This window comes from Helicoverpa armigera, chromosome 12 (genome assembly GCF_030705265.1).
Source record: "Helicoverpa armigera isolate CAAS_96S chromosome 12, ASM3070526v1, whole genome shotgun sequence".
In the NCBI taxonomy this organism is placed as follows: Eukaryota; Metazoa; Arthropoda; class Insecta; order Lepidoptera; family Noctuidae; genus Helicoverpa; species Helicoverpa armigera.
The window spans coordinates 7,277,427-7,293,094 of NC_087131.1; the positions used below are offsets into that span (position 1 = coordinate 7,277,427).

Below are 15,668 nucleotides of genomic sequence, written 5' to 3' on the forward strand. Positions count from 1 at the left end.
CCGCTCGCTATAGCCAAGGATGGGATAAATATATACGACTATTTTATCGATAACACAAAATGTGAATTGTAACTAAAATAATACAATACTGAATAAGTGCTACTTTGTCTTAAGGGTTGTGGGCACATCTGTCCGATGTGGCTGCAAATTCAAATTCAGTAAATTAACGGAGTATGTAGGATTAAGGAAGGATAGAAGAAATGTAAGAATCGACGTCTCTTATACGTAACGGCGCGAAACCTGAGCAACGGACCAAGGTGCGAGGCAGACGAGGCGGGGAGGGGTGCAAGCAGTGGGGTGCGGCAGCGGCGCCGCTCAGTTGTTTATCCAGGTCCTCAACTGGGCAAGCCTAGCCAAGCCTGTTGCGGTGCCGCAGGCTCGTCGTAAGAACATTGCGACACAGCACTTCTCGTGTGGCCTCACCCTCTCTCTCGTAGGTATCTACGAATATTGATGATACGAGTTAATTAAATCTCGACCACCTGGAGTTAAGGTACATGATTTTGTAAGATTTTTTTTTATCTGGATTAGATTAGATATGTTGACGTTAACGAATATAATATTTATTACAATTTCTATAATATTTTTACCAAAATGTATTGCAGTAGATTACTGTGGCACCAATTATTGCAATAGCAGTAAGCAACATACATTGTGCAAATATAAAGTAAGTACCTAAAACATACCAAAATTAATATAAGCCTTTAATAACGTACTTAGGTAGATAGCTAGTAGTAGTACCAGGTACTACTAGTAGGTACTTCCAAATCAGTTCAGTAATTTCGGAGCCTTTAAGTACCTCTTTATTACTATACTATATGTGTTAGATACTAACCGTTTTCCCGCGGTTCCACCCACGTCGCGTGGGAACTACTCCCCGTACTGGTATAAAATTTAGCCTATGTTATAGTTACCGGCACGGATATTGAGCTCTCGGCGGAAGAGTGGGGATCGCTTTGCGCACCCGTACGCAAAAGGCAATGTGTCTAAACACACTATGCCGAACGTACGCGACCAAAGTTCCGCGGCTGATTTTACGTTCCAACGTAATCGCCTTATATGACACACCATCAGTGCCGAACTTACGCGGCAGAAGTTCAGTTGCGCAATTTACGCGGGACGCGGGCGGGGGCATGCTTACCTCCCGCTGCTCGCCGCTCCCGATCTCCGTCGACAGTCGAACCGAACTTCGGTCGCCTATAATGTGTTTTCTACAGAATACGTTGCCACCGAATTTCCGCTGAACTTACGCCCGACTGAAGTTCGGCTGTACGCTATAACGCAACATAAAATAGCATTGCAGGCGTAATCAGGCCGAACTTTCTTCGCGTATCCTCGGCATAGTGTGTTTAGACACAATAAGGCAGTAAATCGCTTCTGCGCAGGTGAAGGTCAGGGCTCAATATCCGTGCCGATAACTGTACTCGAGAAGAAAGTACCTTTCCAACAGTGACATAATTTCAAAAAATCTGTCCAGTAGTTTTTGAGTGTACCTATCCATTTAAAACATTTTTTTTTCTTTATAATATTTGTTAGGTTTAAAGTACCTCGGTGAAGTAAGAAAATGAAGCTATAAGTAATTGGTAATCAGGTAGGTCGTTTTACTTCTGCGTAGGCTATGGTGATGGTTTTGATCACTGTTTCAGGGACTAGCCAGCCATTGTACAGCTTATGAAAAAACTATTTTCACCGCAAATGATAGACAAATCATTCTGGATAAAATAAACAGTCGACGTAATAAAGTCGCCGCCGGTGAAATCCGATCTCTTCCACCTGCTGAAAGTATGCTAAAGATGGTAACCATTTTATATTTATGATTAATTCGTCTTTTCATGACTTCACTTATACCGAGTCGATAGGTAGTTTTTATAAATAAAAAAAACGGTAAAGTGCGAGTTGAACTCACAACGAAGGGTTCCGTACTTCCAGGGCCCGGCCAGCAGGGCCAAGGTCTGACGGGGCTGCGGAATTGTTCGAAAGAGTTACCGCGGCCCTGGTACATAAAAGGCCTACGACAGAACACGGCGGTTTTTAGTCAGTAAGAGTCTGACACTCCCTCACTGCTGCTAACCCACAGCAGGAGGGGTCATTTGATGATTTTGAACGTCGTTAAAAAAAGGGTTCCGTACCTAAATACATAAAAATATGTTTCTTATATGGAGGCCCCCTACATTGATATCGTGCCTAAACCTAAAATGATTGGACTAATAGACGGACAGCGAAGTCTTAGTAGTAGCGTACCCTTTTACCTTTTAGGCAGGTACGAAACTCTAAAAAGACCCACTTCTAAATTATTCGATTAATTTGAATGAATTTTAAAACAACAGGAATGGAACAAAGAGTTAGAAATTTCAGCGCAAAGGTGGGCGGACCAGTGTGTAAAACACAGGGTACCTGACATTCAAGATACTTGTCGAGATTTAGGTAAGGGTTTTCAAAAAACTAATATCTAGGTATATGCTTCATACCTGTACAAACTGAATCAACTCATCTATTTTCATTCAAAGGAATAAAGGCTCTTGGAATTTTTAAAAACCTAGTCATTTTGTCTTCCGTCACCGTCTTCTGTTGCGTGTATTTTAATATAATTTCTTTAAAGGAAAATTAACAGTTGGTCAAAATATTGCTACGATACACGGTGAATCTCCCGGACTAGTACCCTTTGCCCTGGTCGACGTGTGGTACATGGAATTGCTGAACATCAATTCTTCGATAATGTTACGATATAAACCGTAAGTTAAAAGGATGTAATTCACTACACCTTAAATAAGTACAAAAGAAGCGTATTTGTTGATAAATTCTAAATTGCAGGTCTGAAACCAGTAATTCCCATTATGATTATTTTACACAACTTGTTTGGGAGGAGTCAAATCAAGTCGGCTGTGGCGGAGTTAAATTTAAAGTATGAACGCACTAGACAGTATCATAGATATGCAACATTTATCATGGAGTTGACTATGAGCTCCTGTTTGTTCTTGTAGTTTGGGCTTTCTTATGACGAATTCTTTAGTGGCTGTCAGGAATTCTAATCGCAGTCCCACTAAAACAGTATGTGTATTCTAATAAGTTGCATAGCTCTTTCTCTTTACTGAGAGTACCTATATACTATCGGCAAAATATGTGACATATTGCCGAACTTTCTTAAGAGTAGATAGTGATAGGTGATCGACTATCTAATGATTAAATTATTAATTAACATAATTCCTTTTGAATCAGGAACGCCTTGACGATGCAAATAAAAAATATAGAACGATTTATAGATTGGTATGCAATTTTGCCCCCGCCGGCAATATTCGAAACAGATCTGTTTATTCGAGTGGTGTACCTTGCTCTAGATGTCCTATTGATGGCTCTTGTGATTCGGTATATGAAGCACTGTGTCGTAAGCATTGTTGCATATTCTTTCTTTCGAGTGATTTTATTAATAGGTTTGTGTAGTCGAATAACAATATTCCATATTTTTGTAGTTCAAAACTCTATAACGATAAATGATGCACAAGAAGAAAATCGCGCTATTTCCTATCGATCCGACGATGTGACTGAAAATACTACCACAAATGTTTTTCCGGCCGTTACAGAAACTATTACTGAAGATGTGATATCTACGTCAACTGAAAGCATACAGTTTATTTCTGATGTTACATTAGGAAGAGAAATCTTTACACCATTCGATTACTTTTCTCATTTATTTGATTATACGAAGCAATTGATAACTTCACGTACTAATACAAGTTCATGCAAAAATATTATGGCTGTAGACAACTTCGTAGAATTACTGAAGAAAAAGTTAATAAACGATCCTATGATAAAAGACCTACTATCCACATCAAAATCACATACGATTAGTAATTCTGAAGCCTCATTTGATGATGTCGGTGTGGCAGCTTTCATTGACGGAGTGTACAGTAAAAAAGAGCTGCCTACAACATCAAAACCAATGACGAGTGAATTCGTAAATTCTACATTTTTAGTCGATTTGATTGAAGCTGTGATATTCAGAAGTGGTGGTAATATTTAATTGGAGTTAAATGTAACTTCATTCTAGACATATTTTCCTATATAATTACTTTTTACTTTTAGACAAAATGCCGATATCTGAGAAAAGCAGTCCAAATACTCCACCTTTGTCTTCAGTTCAACGTGTTATGGTTCAGGCAGAACTTGCAGAAGTTAAACAAAATAACGAGTTCACTGGGCATTACTTTTTTCCTGAAGATGAGGAACAGAGTAACACTGAAAGCATAGAAAGCATAGAAACCTACTATGATGATATAAATTTACCTGTGTCAGACTTGGTCCTAGAAGATTTAAAAATAAGCACAGTTACCAACGATTTTTTAGACGATATTTTAGATTCTGATACCTCCATTGAAAGTACGACTGCAATCGCTATGTTGTCCCCGGATAGTATAAATTTGTATAAAAGCGGGCATGGCGTTATGAAAAAGTTTTTGCAAAATATTAACCAGAATACTAACTCAAAATGAGCAATTTGTATCACATATAATGCTTAAATAAAAAAGAAGAAGAAAAATCTGCATAAAAACCATCACCAATACCAACAATATTATATTTTTTATTATGTTTTTTTTTTAAACATAGAGCATGAAAAGAGCATAGAATATTTTTGACTAAATCGGAGTTTATCTGCTATAATATAAACATAGAAGCCACTCGAAGCATCTTTTGCGCCCAACGTGTAAAAGTTTACAAGTATGTTTCCTTTGTTAATGATATTAATAATGCGGGATTGACTTGCTGATAGGACTGATTCTTAATGAATTTTTACAAGGAATTGTTGCTTCTAATTTTATATAACAACAAAACCAGGATTGACTCAAAGAGTGAAATGCATCCTTAATTCCTAATTTGTCGAAACTTTAGTTTAATATTGTTTATAAAAGCAGTTTAGTCACTTTCTTAATAAATGAAAACGATTCACTTAAGTGTTATTATTTATAATGACAATATAACAATAACAATTTAAGAAAACATAAAACTGCAAAGGGACCAAGGGTAATAGCGCTATTGCACGAACATGCATAGTCTATTGAATTTATTTCGTGATTAGGTGTACGAATTTTGTTAAGAAGCACATCACAAATATCACTACCACATAGAAAAGAACTTTTCGTTTGACAATATTTGATGTCTTGGGACCGTCGCAATGCTTCTCTTTTTTCTCTTCTTTTTCCTTCTTCGCAAATACAGTTGTGAGCTTTAGAGCTCTTAGTAACGCTTTCAGAATAAGAATAACTAACAGGTGTACTGGCAACCTCAGTAGCAGTAGTTGTGTGATGCAGGTATCTTAGTAATGGATCGGTTGAAGTTTTGGTATCAGAATTTCGTCTTCGAACATTAAGAGATCGACGTTCACAATAATCTTCATCTTCCGGTGCATCGCTGGAATGCTCATCAGATGAAGTGGGTGCTTTATTTCGGTCCTGGAAATCACGTGTACAAGTGGATGTTCGTGTGCATCCTTCCACATAACCGGGTGGCGTTCTTGAACCTACTTCCATTCCTATATTGATTTTACCATTCTTTCCATCGCCATCATTGCCGCCCATTTGAATCATTGTCCAAGTACAAGTAATTTTTCTCGTACAATGCTTTACTCGTTCAAATGGCGTATTAATAGTATATTCTGATGTTGATTTGGTAGTTACATCAGCCTTCTTGGTAGTTTTATCAGTCTTCGTGGTAGGTTTATCAGCCTTCTTAGCTGGAGCAGCTTTCGGCTTAGCTGCAGCAGCTTTCGGCTTAGCTGGAGCAGCTTTCGGCTTAGCTGGAGCAGCTTTCCCCTTCTGTCGCAAATTGCCTCCCCGTCGTAGGTTGTATTGAGCGTATTCATCGCTATTTTTTCTAAGATGCATTAATTCATCAAATGATAAATATTTTTCTGTAACGTGGTCAGGCTGAACCACATCGTAATCTGTTGATCTCTGTGTTATTGGTTCCATACTTGTTAACCATTTGACAGAGGTTTTCCGATTGTTATTATTTAACAATGTTGTAAATCTCATACTTTTGAGTTGAGGTAAGTTGTGACTAAAATTTTCAATTTGCCAAAAGGGTTTTACTTCCATTTGATTTTCAAGTTGGCGCTTTTTTCTCAAATCGGAATCAAAAGAATGGTATAAGTAGTCTAGTTCATCTGGTTTATGTTTTTGATACTCAGTCATAGCTTTTGGTACTTGGTCATTAACTCTCGCTCCACCGATTAATTTGTAAGACCTGTTATAATTCCAGTTGTGTGATAACGAATCATTCGGAGACTTGTTTTCTTGAACATTTTGATTGCCACTTCGAAGTATAGCATTTGGGATCATGTCGTAATATTGGTATATTCCAGCTCGTCTATAATCGTTAAAATCATTGTTCTGTAGAATTGCTCCTGGACAAGTAGTTTTAAGGAAACATGTATTTGTAGTACATGGTATACTACATGGGCAATTTACATTGTGGTTGCAATTTGTACTTGCTGGTGGACATGTTTGCTGTGTATGAGCGCAAGTCTCGCGGGGAGTAATAAGTGACGGTGGGCAGGGGTGGTCTTTTTCTGGCTGCATGCAAAACATATCCGCACACGTGGATGGACATGTAGTCATTAGATGGCAACAACTTTCTGGTGCCCTTGTGCATTGGTTCGAACAAGAATCTTGAATTGGACTAATTTTACGGGTGCATTGTAGCTTTTGATTAAATCTTCTATAATTAGTACTAAAATATAAATTCATTGACAAGGTTGTGTAGTCGTATCGTCTATAATCTTGATTTGTATTTGAAATTGTGGTCATTTCGTAAGTGTGTCGCAGCGGTCCATGTCCATGATAAAGGTGTGAGTGGCCACGTTCGTGTGGATAATGGTATTCGTTGTTATTTTGTGAAAAATTTATGTAACTATGCGCATTGAGCTGCTTGCGTAGTTGTGGAACTTGTTTGATAGCACCTGAAATAGTAAACAATAATAATTAAGTTGTCCACGTGATTACAGTTATCAGTCTTAACTTAGTGTGCTAAGAGAAGAATGACAATTTTACGTACCGTATGTTCTGTTTAACAAAATATGCCTTGTTTTTTGATTCCTTTTTTGGTTGCTAGAATGATTATTTGAGTTATGTTTAAAATTATTGCGGATGGGATCTATGTCTTGTTTCACAGAATCATTTGATAAATTCAGGATCTTAAGTAAACTATTCACTGGACGTCGTTGACTAGTTAATTTTGTAACTGTAATCAAGCAATGCCATTAATCATTTTGATGTCAAAATTTGAGATGATTAATGTATAGATAAAGGTACTAGGTAGGAACGTAGGCTTTTTGAATATGTTGTTACATTAGATGAATGTATATTCATAATTCATCAGAATACACATACATCTAATGTCACAAATTAAAGAATCACCTCTTGTATGCATACAGAATATAAGAGGTGATTCTTTTTGACCATATAGGCACATATGCAACTTCATTTTATTTACATATAAACTATGCAAGAGATAAAGCTAGAGTAGACTAATGAGAACAACTAAACTGTTACGATAAACACTAATCTCCAGAAGTCTCTGCTTATAAAACTTTTTAAACGTATGATACACTCCCTGGTTATAAATTAAAAGAAAATCTTATATTGGGTTTGATCAGGCCTTATGATTATAATTTTTAATTACTTGTGGCATCATCTTGGTAACTACACAGTCCCTTGTATCTTTTATCTGGTATCATTTTGTCTTCACACTGTGTTCCAGGAAATCCTATGGAATACACTGGTTTCCCATGTAAATTGCCCCGAGGGGCAAAATTACAGACGAGTCTTTCTAACATTGCATGTCTTTCATCTACCTAAAACATTTGATAGGTAAGATTCACTTAAGATAAAATTATTGAACTATTGAATAAATTACTTAAATGAAATTGATTTTACGTAAAATTTTGATGCCCCACATCCGACAAATTCTGTTTTAGCCCATATTAATTGTGTAAAGGAATTGGTCTTGGTATCCGTTGATCTGTAAGTAAGAAAATGAATATAGGTAATTGTGAAAAACAAGGGCAAAAATTTATTATGTAACCAATTAGGTAAGTATTACATTTAATTGCATTTTGTGCAACAATATATATGTTCGTCTGATAGTGAATTCGTCATAGCGAGAAGAAATTTAGAAACTAACAATGTTGTAATTGCATTTCTGTAATGCACAAAAGGCCCTTATTGTTGGCTCGATAAGAGCCTAATTTTAAGTAGAGACGTGTATAGAAATTAAACACATTAAGGCGGGTCCAGACATGTATCATTTTCCCGATCCAATGATCGTACAGACCGTATAGTCAACGCATATGTGGACGGGTAATGATATGCGTATTATGATAGGCGATCTCGAAACACCGTTATGATAAACCCCGGCCGATGTCTTGTCGGTTTTCGTCCGATCATCAAAGGTGATACAGATAAGGACGTGAGTCAGTCAGACGGATACGGAGCAAATTGGAGGCTTCCACAACTTGACACGGTGATCGGATACGGTGATCGGATTGGGCAAATGATACATGTCTGGACCTGCCTTTAGGTTCCAACGATGTGACAGTCTGTCGTCATTTGACCCGGACCCATCGTACACATATGCGTGGTAAAAGGAAAACGGTACTGGTGGTTATAAAAGTGACACGTGTCACATTGGACCTCTGTGCTCCATCGTCCCCGCTTTGTGGAAAGTTATAATATAAAATTTAACGTTTATGCACGAGTCAACATTTCGTGTCGTGAGGACCGATTTTCTTAGTATTTACCCGTAACTACATGTGGGTGTGGGGATACTCAGTTTTGAACAGGGTGAGCTTTAAAACATTCTGACAATAAGTCAATGCTTGTTAGGCCAGTAAATAAAGCATGATTATTACCACAAACACAATTTAGTAAATGTTATAATTATTATTTCTAACTTAAAAGTGACTTTAGTTATGCTAAGAAATAGGGAAAAAGAATTAGAGAGCACATTACACTCCGCGTTTTGTAAAAATATTTTTGTCTGTATTTTTAAGTATACTTTGGTTTGTTTTGGACACATTATGTCTTTACCTATATTTGTATTACATATTTATACTTACTTATTGTAATAAGTGACACTCCCTGTAAAATCTAGGACTTCTATGAACCACATTTCAACGAAACCCTTTACACTTAGGCCGGGAGAAGTACCCAAAACACTAGCAATATTTTGCCCTACGCTTAAGTTTTCTGAAATATTAATTTATTAAGGTTATTAACAACATAATACCATGATCCATCTACATACGCATGATCATCGAATATTATTACTTAAATCTCTGCATTGATCTTCTTTGTCCGGACGTATTGAAGGATCACATTGATCGGCCCATCGCTGTGCAGAAATTGCCAGCAGATTGGACCATTTCTGAAATAATAATAATAACATGGGAAGTAATGATAATATAGATATTTATTGACATGTTGGTTTGTAAGTAATTTGAGGTGGTCTCACCAATTTTGTAATATTTGGCTTCCTAATAATAACTAACACGATAAAATCGTGATTGAATTTGGTACGTGTAGGTCAAAGACTATAAAACCACTTGACTGCGCATACAGTGCCCCGACGCTCGCCAAAAGTTAGTGATTTTGCGCGTACTATAAGGCTACGATCAGTACGATCCTTTAGTAGCGACCGTGAACTGACCAATAGTAGCCGCGGATTATGCCGCGTCCCCCCGTCCGCAGTGGTGAGTCGTGTTCTTAGAAGAAATTGGCGAGTGCGCTCTCTAGTGGTTATTTACTTTATGGTGTAGGTAAATATATTATTGCTTATGACGACATCTTAAGGAAGCAAAATGTACAGTGATGTATGTAACCTGTTTTCTATCATGCTGCCACAGACAGAAATATCTTACAAAGTAGACTATAAAAGAAACTTTTAGAAAATAAGCGTTAATTTTTTATTTGAGTCTCATACTCGGTTCAAAAAAGTCGTGGTGGCCTAGTGGGCAAAGAATCAACCTCTCGAGTATGAGAGCGCGGGTGCCATTTCAGGCTGGTCAGGCAAGTATCAATGCAACTTTTCTAAGTACGTGTACATTCTAAGTACCTATATCTTAGGCACCAATGACTGCGCCTGTGTGGATGGCATGTTAAACTGTAGGTCCCGGCTGTCATTGAACATCCTTGGCAGTCGTTACGAGTAATCAGAAGCCAGTAAGTCTGACACCAGTCTAACCAAGTGGGTTGGCCGGGTTACTTGGGTTGAGGGGGTCAGATACGGCAGGCGCTCCTTGTAAAGTACTGGTACACAGCTACATCCGGTAGACTTGAAGCCGACCCCAACGTAGTTGGGAAAGGGATATTATAAATTGCATATCAAATAAATAATCGCCTATCAATAAATACTCATCATTTATATTCTTTTTTACATCAAATAACTTACTTCACTACAAATAAACTAAATGTTTAACAAAACTCAAACTGCAGATAATTCGAAATTATACATCAATATGACATTACTTTTTTTCTTATAATGCAATGCAGTTAAATTTATTCTTGCACAAAAATACTACATACAAGCATTAAATACTGACTGCACAGCAAATTTTCCATATTTCATAGCAAAATAACTATCCCAGTCGCATATTAACCAGTAAGTACAACAAAACCTGTTCATCATATTTGTCTTAATTTTCAAGAAGCCATGCTCGGCAAATTTAATGATTATTATAACAAAAAAATCCTGTCACATTGCGTTATTTCTAAAAGCAGAACAAATTAACTGAAATCTCATTCAGTGTACTATGAAGATGGTAGAATGTTATTTAGATTCAATTTATTTGGCAAATTGACATTTATAACCTCCAATTAAAAAACATTGTTTTAAAAATTGAAGCTAGTAACGAAAACGAATCGCTGCAAAACCGACTCCACGTAGTCTTGTTTGCCCTACCCCTAGAGTGCAATTCAAAACCGCGTAGGCGCGGAGGGGCGAGGCGGCCTGCGAGCTGAGGCGCAGGTAGTTTTAACGCTCGCCGACGCGGCTGAAGCTGGCCGGCTGGGCCGGCCAGTAAGCCGAAGCTGCGGTGGTGAGCGAAAACCATCTGCGACGATAAACTCGCATGGGACCGCCGGAGCCACGAAGCGCCGGAGCCGTGACAGAAGCCATGCTTGCTGCATGTTTCATGCTTACTTCCATTGCATGCCTTCTTGCATGCTTAGGATTGTTTGCATGCTTCTTACAGGAAAATAAAACTATGCCAAAAGATCGGACTTGCGATCCGACTCAAGTACCTACGTGGCGCCACCTGCAGAAGCTAAAAATGTGCCTATTGGGCAAAAAAATTAATAAATTACTGGCTTTAAAAATTCAATAAATTACAATTTTGTATTTAATTTTTATATTTTTTTGCTGATCTCATTATGTGGTAATTAATAAATAATAAGATGACTGTGACTAATAAAATGCTGTTTTATTCAGAAAAACTGCTGTAAATAATATAAAAATAGAAGCTATATTTAAAAGAAAAAGAGTTAACATGTATAATGTGCATTAAGATTGTTAGCTGTGCATTGATGAAAAAGCTTTTGCTTTAGGAAAAATCGCTGTACGCTGCGAAAATAAATTGTAGTGTGTTTAGTGATATTTTGAGTTGAATATTTTGCTGTGCAATCAGTAATTTTGATGGGAATTCGGAATCTTATTGCATAGAAAAAGGATATTTTTTGATTTGCGTTTAAATACTACCCGTTGGGAAAAAGGCTCGGAGGATGACGATGTTCTCAGACTCGAATCGGTTCAAACGGAGTTTGGTTTTTACTCTACATAAATAGTTATTATCGGCATTCGTTAAATAAGAATTACAAATATCTTTACTCACGACTTTTTTCATATCAGCAGCTTGCGGAAGAAATCTTGAGTGGCCCATAGCAACGAAATTCCTCCTTTCATTTATTTTGTTAACTAGCTCAATTATATCCTGACTTGTGAGTAATGCTGAGCTATCGTAAGATTTGCAGGAAGGACTGGGCCCTTGTGTCTAGATAACCAAAAATATTTTACACTTAGTAAATACGCAGACATTTCCTAAGTTTAGTATCTATTAGGTACCTTGTATTTGCAAAGAGTGTGATTGAGACATATTTTACAAAAATCCACCGAAATTGCACTAAAACTGTGAACGTAACAAAATAAGACAATTAATTTAAAAATTATCATAATAAATTAATAACAACAATACATAAATATGTTCCAATGTTTAGTCATGACCACCATGGCCACGTAGATTATTTTGATGCTATGAAGAAAGCTGTGTGACATTTAAAATGTGCAATTTAGTATCAGCTGGTTATGTTTTTTGTGTTTTCCTTTATATTGTATACAGTTTATATTTGCGAGACAAATAACTTCGTTTTGAAAAAAGACGATTTATTGAATAGTGAACAAGATGACAAGAATCTTTTCTTACAAGGTTAGATTTACACTTATGTCAAAGGACGTGTGAAATAATAAAATACTTAGATAATGTTATCCAATAATGTAATCTTACTTTGTGTTCCAGATCTACAATATACTAACACATCTGGTTCCACGACTCGCAAATCGATGTTTCACACAGTGAAGAAGTTCACAAAAACTCAAAGTCCAAATCCAAAATCGAGAACGTTAGACAAAAGACTGTCTGATGAAATTCTTATAAAGCGCCATATTCAAGAAAAGGATCTTCCTAGTTCATCAGTTTTCAAAATGACCAAAAGTGTTCCATCTTCGACACCAGAATTCGATCAGAAATGGCCAGTAGTAGAACTTCTTTCTGAGCCCGATGATTTTAAGCAGTATTTCAACGAATTTGAAAACAAACAACTCCATTTTTTCCACGATGCTGAATCTAAATCCAAGAAAACAGAATTTCAGCAAAATAATAATTCAAAAGATAAAGCTATTGGTTTAAGAAGTTTACCTGGCATACACTGTGAAGATGGTGACCAATGTGTTTGCAATCTTCCGACTAAGACCGGTAAGATTTACTTATTGACATCAAGCGTAAGCAGTGTAAGAGTAAAAAAAAATACTATTATTTATTACGTTAAAACCCCTTTTTCTCAACAGGCACTCCAAAAACAACGACCTCGAAGTCAACAATGTCTTTTCCTAACGGCTTGGGTTTTGGTATAGGTTTACCCCCGATAGGCATTCCAATGGGTGTTCCAATGGGTTTTCCGATGGGAGTACCGCCTGGGTACCCAGCGGGTATACCAGCAGCTATTCCAGCGGCTATTCCAGCTGGTATTCAAATAGGTGTTGCCCCGAGTCTTGTACCTTGCCCTGCAGGCATTCCACATCCTTACTATCCACCATCTGTTACTAACGAAGAATCAAAAACCAAGAAACCATGCCATAAGAAGCATCTCCGCCAAAACAAATTACAATTAGAAGATAACTTATATTATGAAGAAGACGAAGAACCTCTAAGAATTGATATGTACGAGGAATACGAAATGGATATGAAGAGCAGAAAGCATAAAAAGCAACACAGAGATGACTACTATGCTTTTGAAGAAAAACTCAACAGAAAGCCTTACCAGAAAGTTATGTCTTTAAATAAACCAAAAGACTTGAGAGATGGTTGCAACGGTCTAGATAAAAAATATGACGACACAGTTATTAAAAACTGTTATTGCTGTTCGGCACCTTTTCATAGTGTTAATAAAGTAGTATTAATTTTGTTAATATTTGTAACTTTTTGTTAAGGTTTTTTTACTTTAATAAATGCGCTCTTATTTCAGTTTTCTTTCTTTACATAGGTATCTAAAACTAGGTTGAGGATGATAATTCCTTTTCTTCATATACTCTGTACACACCAATTCGTAAATATTTAAGTGGTACCTAAGTACATTTTGTAAAGCACTTGATTTATCAGATAAAAAATACGTACCTATAATGAAACCAGCTTAGCCGTAATCGAAACGTGACAATGCCCAATCACAATTCGCGCTTAAATGATTACGTGTTAGATGCTTTCGGCCAATTATTTGGGTTCATTCGATTATGCTGGTCATTGTAATCTGAGATTTAATTAAAGTTTATTTTGCTTCTTATTTACATCAGAAATTTGCTCCGCCAGGGGATTTTATTATTATAAGCGCTTAGTGAGATGAAGTTAGTCGAAAGCGTAGCGCAAAATGGAATAGGTTAGTTCTGCATGGGTTACAGAAGTATATTCTAAAATGCTTTCTGATTGTGACTCGGTCAGTCTCATTTACCATGGCGTGTATAACATGCTTCAAGTGTAAAACTTTTTTCTTGGTAAATTGCGTCGTAATATTAACGAGATTTACCGATTCATAAGCTCCACATATTTACAAGAATGTTGATAGCACTTTATACCTACGTAACATAAAACTTCTTTTATCATTAACGCTATCAATAACCTGTTAGGCCGCTGCCTCGAATTTTGCGGGCAGCGGGGCGGCAGCGGCGGCGGCGCGGGCGGTCACCGTTTTGAATGGAGCTCACCGCTCGTTGCCCGCTCCCGCGCCGCTGTATTCGAGGGCCGCTCCATTTGATTATACGCGTAAGATCCTGCCGCTCCCGCGCCGCCGCCGCTGCCGCCCCGCTGCCCGCAAAATTCGAGGCAGCGGCCTTAAGTGCTTATCAGTTTTCAAGCATTTTTTATTATGTAATTCAAATACCATGACGTTTAATAGCGTTGGTTCATAAAATTCAAATTGACGCCCTTATTATTTGGAACCTCCTGGGGGTTGTAAAACCCGTTTTACGTCCAGGGTCTATCTGTCCGGTGGCTATATAATGCACAATAAAGGGAGAGATTCAAAGCATCGGCAACATGCAAGTACAAGTATCATTAGAGCGAATTATTTACAAGGCACACAGTTTCTTTTGCTGACTAACAATACGAAGTCAGTATTAATAGGAAAAAGATAAACTTCTACATAGTTTAAAACTCTATACATATGAGTATTATGAGTAAAGGTATCTTGAGACAGGGAATTTAATTTTCATCAACATAAATACACATTAAGCGATTAATATCGTAACGCTCGTTATAACCCAATTTTAGGAAATTCCTCGAGACGTAATTAATTAGAACAATTAATTAATTTTTGTTATTACGGATTAAACAATGTGGCGTAGAGTTTGATGAGTCGACGCATGATCTATGGTTACTTTGTTGATATTGTTTCTCCTTGTTGATTACCATATTTTCCACTAATTACTGACTTTCCCAAAATAAAGAGGTTTCTTGTAAGGTTCTAGAAGTTTTTTTTGTCATAAAAAAATAACACTGTTATTCCAAAAATATGATCAAAAGCCATTCAGTATTAGGCATCCGTACCTGCCTCTTCGTAGACCTATGTTCCTACACAATATGTACTTTAGAGTATGAATTATTAGAATATCTCTTTAAATGGAATATTTATTCGAGCCAAACGTTTTGGTTACGAAACGACAGTTCAGCGTGTAAAACATCTTATTCTAAACTTGGAAAATATTTACATTATCGCACTAATTTGGGTCCCTTATAACGCGTAACTTTTCTGCAAAAGAATGCCAAGTTGACTTAAGCGTCTTATCATTCTTAACAAATTGGTATAAAATCGATAGCGAAAATTAGGAAATGAGGTCCTAGTAGACTTGCTGTTATGCTT

At 37.0% G+C, this 15,668-nt stretch overlaps 3 protein-coding genes across 3 annotated transcripts; 2 read left to right on the forward strand and 1 right to left on the reverse strand.

Annotated features, from left to right (window-relative positions):
• The first annotated feature begins 9 nt into the window (after positions 1-9).
• LOC110374965 (uncharacterized) lies at positions 10-4,954 on the forward strand. The gene is made up of 8 exons (XM_021332912.3): positions 10-667; positions 1,647-1,796; positions 2,328-2,424; positions 2,600-2,732; positions 2,812-2,902; positions 3,217-3,382; positions 3,468-4,007; positions 4,081-4,954. The coding sequence occupies exons 1-8, from the start codon at positions 539-541 to the stop codon at positions 4,485-4,487; spliced, it is 1,713 nt and encodes a 570-aa protein (XP_021188587.3). The 5' UTR covers positions 10-538; the 3' UTR covers positions 4,488-4,954.
• Positions 4,953-12,216, reverse strand: LOC110374135 (uncharacterized). The gene is made up of 8 exons (XM_021331723.3): positions 12,109-12,216; positions 11,879-12,037; positions 9,321-9,417; positions 9,110-9,239; positions 7,929-8,013; positions 7,675-7,846; positions 7,048-7,233; positions 4,953-6,952 (listed from the first exon to the last, which is right to left on the reverse strand). The coding sequence occupies exons 1-8, from the start codon at positions 12,214-12,216 to the stop codon at positions 4,953-4,955; spliced, it is 2,937 nt and encodes a 978-aa protein (XP_021187398.3).
• Positions 12,217-12,348: 132 nt separating this feature from the next.
• LOC110374978 (uncharacterized) lies at positions 12,349-13,773 on the forward strand. The gene is made up of 3 exons (XM_021332930.3): positions 12,349-12,469; positions 12,560-13,015; positions 13,108-13,773. Exons 1-3 carry the CDS (start codon positions 12,349-12,351, stop codon positions 13,746-13,748), a joined length of 1,218 nt encoding a protein of 405 aa, XP_021188605.3. The 3' UTR covers positions 13,749-13,773.
• The last annotated feature ends 1,895 nt before the right edge of the window (positions 13,774-15,668 follow it).